Here is a 6,860-nt window from a genome sequence, read left to right as displayed (position 1 = left end):
GCCCGGTGTGTTGGACCCTTGCAGGGAGCCATCAATATTGGTCACACACGGACACACTGATGGAAACCAGCCGCCACACTGAGCCAGAATTCGGCGTGGGTCACCTCACCTTCGTGGCTCCAACTCGCTACACAATGAAACAGAACTCCAGGGCTATTTAAAGGCCTCCAGCGGACACTCGTCTCACTGATGGTGCCAAATTATTATGTGTTTTGCTAAATATTATGCCTGACACACTCTCCCAACAAAAACTGACTCGCCAGGCAGTTTTCCCATTTGAAATGGCTTTACTTTTCAAATGATTGGCCTCCGTTTGGCCGAGATATAGCCTTGAAAGAATTGTCACAACCAATCCGGTGAATGCGCATCTTTTAAATTCAAAGTTTCATCTCGTTTACTCTTAAGCTCTGAATCTTCTTGACTTTATTTATGTCATTTTATCTCAAAAACACAACATGTCGTGGTGATGCTGTTTATTCATATCAATATGAATATTATCAGCCCGCCAATCACTTATGTTCTGATTGGTGAGGCAGACTTTATGCTAAATCAAAGTCATGCAGTTATGCATTAACAGCAGGAATGTAAAACTTTGTTTCAATAATTAGAAATTGGAATAATACAAAGTCCAACACAAAGTTTAGAGAAATGCCTTTAAGCATATGTTCATTCAAAATCATATTGCCTGGAAAGACTTCTCAAGAGGCATTAGGGATGCAACAATATTCAATATTTTATCAAACCGTTCAATACGCCCTGTTAGGTTCAATACACAAAGGCAAACAATACAATACAATACTACAATAATGTTTGCTGTTTAACTTGATTGGATACTGCATGTTTTTTATGGAAGGCAACTAAGATAAGTGTTAAATTTTTATAATAAGGTTTGTGGTTTGACTATATGTGCTTTTAATTATTTTTACATGCAATATTGCCTTTGCTAGTGTGAGTAGTTTTATATTAAGATATCGAAACCGTACCGTTACTATGGCCCAAAAACTGTGATGCATACCGAACTGTGGGAAAACTCTACTGTTGCATCCCTAAGAGGCATCCATACAATATGCTTTTTATATATATATATATATAAATAAAAATTTATATCCTATTAATATCTAAAGTTCAGGATCTTATTTACTTGTATTACATGTTTGTAAAAGCAGTAGTAGTAATCAGCAATGTGCTGATTGCCGAGGCTGGCTATAAGTGAAATCAGTCAGTTAAGCCATAGCTGCCATGTTTTTTTGTTTTAGTTTTTCAAAGTCACAAAAGAGACAGCGGCACGGACAAAAAATATAACAATGCGGGACAACAGATGTGCAAGAACCCATCTAGAAAAAGGAAAACTGAGCCAAACTTAGGAACACAATAATCCTCACGTGAACAAACAGTAACAATTATTTAAACAAGTTTATTTTTTCAAACTCTAAATAAACAATATCCATAAAAACGGTTCAATAACTTTGAATAAAATCAAGAGTAAGAAAGATGAAACAGCACATTCTGTAAAATTGAATTACAACAGGGACCATTTGTATAAGTGTATGTACAAAGCTGAGAATCTCAGTTTGGTGAGTAATCCTGCCAGCAAACCTAAATGACCAACTAACATTTTTGCATGTTCAACAACCAAAAAGTGCCGTTTTAAAATCACTTCAAGATAAACTAGACCCAAATTTTGAATTTCACTGCAAGAAAATCAACCTGAAAGAACACAATTGCAATTTCCTGTTCTTTTAGTATTAACTGTTTTACATCAGCAGATGATGCTTGTTGTGTGGCAACTTGTGCTGAGAGCAACCACTCCATCTTTTATCTTGTTATTTGCACTATCCCACAAACTTATTCAATTATATTTAATTCTAACTACTATACTATCTGAATTTGGACATCCTAAAGCTGCCATCATGTTTAAATTGGGAAAATTTAAGGGCAGATAACTTAAATGTGTCTATCTGACCTGCACCCAGTCAGAGGACCATCCCAATCACAAATAACATTTACATCAAAAATGGCAGCTGTACATAAATATGCAAAATAATGTTGTGGAAATAACAGTTAAACATTCATAACTATTATAACATCATGGCTGAAATAACAGCAAAACTCTCGGGACATCTATCGTCTAGAAAGCTGGTTTTAGGTATTAACAAATATCCCCTAAAAGATCCAACATATCCTGTAGGGTCCACTTTTTCTGTCCATTCCGGTGGTGGACATGGAGCGAGGCAAGGAGGTCCTTATTGCTTAGACATTGTTGACATTAAAAAAGCCTGATATTTTTCTCCACTCACAGTCTCAGATGAGGAATTGGCATGGTGACATCGCGAAAGAATCGATGCACAAGGGCATTTTTGGCAGATAACCTTTTGTTTGGGTCATAATTCAGCATTTCCTGCAAGGACAACAAAAGAAACGGAGAGATACAGTCAAACAACTTGTTTAAAGTAGGTTTGAAACTAATTTTTTTTTTTTTTTTAAGTACCACATTAAAAGCTAAAGTAAAGCACTACTAGTGATGTTCCTAATGACTAACATGTCTGAGTTTTAAAACAGAAGTATAAACTTTGACTCATCGACTAGTCTAAACGAAAAAGGCAAAAAATTGAGCACACGTTAATCAATAAGGTTAAACAAAAATATATCATCATTTGTTTATTACATCTTGGACGCAAACGAGAACTGCAATGTCAACATAATGGAATGGATGTTTTATTTTGTTTTATTCATCAACACTTGGCTCTGAAGAAATTACATTTCAGTGCAAATTATGACAATATATAATTTAAATGTGTACATTTAGTGTATGTGCACACTGACAGTTTAACAGTCAACATTTAATCGTCTAATTGACTAATAGTGAACACCCCGATAAAGCACTTGGAGATCGCATACTTCTGTCAGGGCGGCAAAGTTCTTTAATTTATAACCTGGACCTCCTCAAAACAGAAAGAGTGGCAGACTATCATGGGACGTGTCTGATTTTGTTTCATTTCAAATGCAGCCGTTCATGAGAAAATAGAGAAAAATGTTCAAAACATTAATGGATCCAGACATAGACTATCTTAATAAAAATCATATAATTTTTTTTATCTCGCAGACTGTCTTACTACTTTGTAGTGAAATTCTTTTGTTTTGGGTGGAACTGGGCATTTGAAGAACTTCTTTCTCAATTTGGATAATGCTGATTTGTCAAAAATATTTAAAATGTTGTTTCTACTAGACTGAGCAGGGTTAAAATCAGTTGACAGACACAAACAATTAAACGCACGAGACAAATAATTAACGCTAAATGAATTGATAAATAAATGAAAGACAAATGTTCTTACTCCAAGCAGTTCTCTTCCATCCTCATCCAGAAGCGGCACTACTTTGGATAAATCCTGCCGTGCCCACTTTGGGAAGGATGGTTTGTAGTCGGGCATTGATGTGACTCCTGGCCAGACGGTCTCATCAGGTGTGCCCAAGGTGCGGAAGATTCGGAACAACTGATCGATTTCAGAGTCACCGGGGAATAAGGCCCTCCTTGTGATCTGTGCAAGAGTGGATGGTGAGGCAAGTCTGCTGGTTAGATGCTGTGTTTGATCTACTGTCCATCAAGTGCAGGCCTCATTCAATCACAGTAGAGCTTATTGTTAAAGATTAAACTGAGTGCATTACCATTTCAGCAAAGATGCACCCCAGACTCCAGATGTCGACAGCTGTGGAGTAGTATTTACAGCCCAGGAGAATTTCTGGTGCTCTGTACCAAAGTGTTACCACCTAAGAAACATTGCAGAGGCAACATTGTGATTGGGAAAACACAAATATGAAGGTTAAAATTTGCCAATAAGTTTTTACAAAAATTTTCTGAAAGAACTTTGTTAAGTGACATATAATCCTGAGAAATAAAAACAATGAACTTGAGAAGTGTGAGATAGTTTTGCACTAGCTGGCGTTGACAATACTGCAGCATTTAATTTACTCAGAGGAATCATGATGCAGTGCATTTTGCTACTGTGCACCACATTAAATTACATCACTCCATAGTTTTCTTTATGAGGCTTGTTGACAGGGATGAAGAAGGTGGCTGCACACATTACTTCATGCGTGTATGTGCGGACAGGCACCCCAAAGGCTCTTGCCAGGCCAAAGTCGGCAAGCTTGATCTCCCCCTGGGCGTTGATGAGGAGGTTTTGGGGCTTCAGGTCTCGATGAAGAACCCTGTGAGAATGGCAGAAGGCCAGCCCTTGCAGAAGCTGGAAAAGATAACTCTACAAACACAAAAAAAATGTACCCAGGTTTATTTTTGATTTCTTAAAAATCAAGGCATCCATGTATTGCAAATATATCTGAGTCTTACCTTAACCAGTGGCAGTGGGATACCAGTGACTGAGGAGGAGTCCATGAACTTCTTTAGATCCTGATGAAGGAACTCAAAAACAAGGTAGAGCTTGTTCTCTGTGTGGATGACATCCCGCAATCTGAAACATGTTAACAGGCAGGCGGCTTAGAAACTGACAGAAGCAAGTTACATGAGAAAGCAGCAAGCAGAATTTAGCTCAGAGTTGTAACATTAGGCACTTACTTGACAATGTTTGGGTGACTGAGTTCTTTGAGAAGTGAAATCTCTCGGATGGCCGTGCTCGGTACACCCTCAGTTTCCCTGTGTATAAAACACATGGTAAATTAACTATCTAATCCATTTTATCATCATCCTGTTGTATCCGCCTTTTTGTTATTTCCTTGAGGTTGGTTAAAGATTTCACATCATTTGCTGGTTTCACTGTGTGTTTATTTTATTTTATGTATCTTTTGTTTATCTTCACAGGGCAAACACTGAAAGCATTCACAACAAACATATCTTGAGAGACACATGACAAAAATCCACCAGCAGTCTTATCAGCTTACAAAAGATAATGCTTTTACTTTCTGTGATCGGACACAAAGGTTAGAAAACAATGGATAAAGAGTTATGAAGGTTATTGTTAAGAAACAATAATGGCAAAATACACTTAACCAATCTTAATTTACTCATGCATTTCAGTATGTTCAGTGGTTTTGAAGTGTGACCCACTTTAGTAGCAAAATCTGCCTTAAAGTTGACATAGATTCAGAAGAAATTCAGTTAGACTTAAAATGTCATCTTGCTTTACAGACAGTTTCATTGGAAAGTCAGTGAACACATTAACGTAACAAAAAGTAAAACAAAATTATTATCTCCTTAATCTTCCCCACAGATTTATCTTGGGACCAGATTGGGACCCAGTGCACAAATACATGGTAGGTTATATTGTATATTTTTTATTATATACTTCAGACATATTTTAACTGTAATATAAAAAAAAAATGAACATGTTAGGCTTTGTGCTTTGTGTTTTTATTTACTGAGTTAATATGGTTGCCTTTTCTCTAATAATTGAGTGAAATTGTTCTTTATGTAGCTTCTTCTTCTTCTTTTTTTTTTTTTTACAGTAATGGTTACAGACCGTCTCCACCTCCCTAAATCAGTACTTTGAGGGTGATTTATTTGCCAAAAAAGAAACAAATTACACAGTAAACAAAGTTAAAGATAGATGTGATTGCTAGTATTTTTTCCAAATCTCTTTAGATATCAGGATAATATCATTATTGTGAATTTGGCTGGACACAATAATCGTGTTGTGAAAATCTGGTGTTGTGATAGCCCTATACACAGTATATACCCAGATGTAAATATATGTATGACATACTTTTACTTGTACTCTTGATATCTGAGGTCAGTTGTTGCCATTAAATTACTTCTAATACTAAAATACATCTAATGTCAGATAGTTTAAGACGTTTATTCAAGTGCTGTTCCAATGGGTGACTTTCATTTTGACCAAAGTAATATATTAACCTGACACCTGCACTTATGTATGAACTCTGGGTACTTTTAACGACACTGACTGTATTGTATAATCAGATTTATATAGGTCAACAGGAGTGATGGGAGGAGACTCTACAAACTAGCTGCTTGCACATATCGTTTAGCTGTCACACCCTGATGCAGTCATAAGCAGGCCAAAATTGTTTGATGACATTTTGAAGCTACATAAAAGCAACAGTTAGCTCCAACATCGTTGTCTTGGGCTCCCGTTGTGCCCAGATGTTACCCGACAACAATCATATGTTAACTTACGTCTCCAGCCTGATTTTCTTGAGAGCAACAGTTTCTCCGGTGACCTTGTTCTTGGCTTTGTAAACCACTCCGTACGTCCCTTCTCCTATCTTTTCCACCTTCTGAAACGTATCCATTCTTTTGGACAACGTAAGAGCAGGAGGTTTGCTGGTTGTTTAGCTAGTTAGCAAGACTGGGCTCTTTGTGTGTGAGCTAACAACTGCTCGGTGGCAGGCAGACGTTGACGAGCAGCGTGCAGACCGACATATAATTAACTGCTCCTCCGGGCTGGTTCAAGCCGTCCGGGCACAGCCTGAGGACCGCGGTCCTGCCGAGGATGAACTTTCTCAGGTAGAAACAGCTACAGCCTGTGGGCTCAGGTCATCTGTTAGCCTTGGTACTGATACTATCCGTTGATATGTGGATTAGCGTGGCGGCTGCTCCTCTGTGGAAAACACTGAACCGACACAGCAGCGTTTCCCGCGTTAGCCTGGGAGCGCTCGTTTGTTCTGTTCAAGACACACCGGCTGTTGTAGCCGGGTGGTGTTTCACCGTTTTTTTATATTAGCTCCTCAAAAGCGTTCTCCTCGAGAAATGTTGTGTTTGATGTTGGTGCCGACAAGTCAGTAAAGTATTATTTTAAAAAATACTTCAGCTCAAGTGGTTGCTTTTAATGTCAGTGAGTTCGAGCCGAAAGATGGTGGTCTGCTGTCGGGATGACAAACACAACACAACA

At 37.9% G+C, this 6,860-nt stretch overlaps 1 protein-coding gene across 1 annotated transcript; it reads right to left on the bottom strand.

Annotated features, from left to right (window-relative positions):
• Positions 1–1,394: 1,394 nt before the first annotated feature.
• cdk2 (cyclin dependent kinase 2) lies at positions 1,395–6,606 on the bottom strand. The gene is made up of 7 exons (XM_084347822.1): positions 6,146–6,606; positions 4,571–4,648; positions 4,346–4,466; positions 4,086–4,256; positions 3,664–3,765; positions 3,333–3,536; positions 1,395–2,398 (listed from the first exon to the last, which is right to left on the bottom strand). Exons 1-7 carry the CDS (start codon positions 6,259–6,261, stop codon positions 2,294–2,296), a joined length of 897 nt encoding a protein of 298 aa, XP_084203948.1. The 5' UTR covers positions 6,262–6,606; the 3' UTR covers positions 1,395–2,293.
• Positions 6,607–6,860: the final 254 nt, after the last annotated feature.

This window comes from Pagrus pagrus (assembly GCF_965226575.1).
Source record: "Pagrus pagrus genome assembly, chromosome: 3".
Lineage (NCBI taxonomy): Eukaryota > Metazoa > Chordata > Actinopteri > Spariformes > Sparidae > Pagrus > Pagrus pagrus.
Note: the sequence above shows the minus strand (reverse complement) of the source record. Positions and strands in the feature narration are given on the sequence as shown.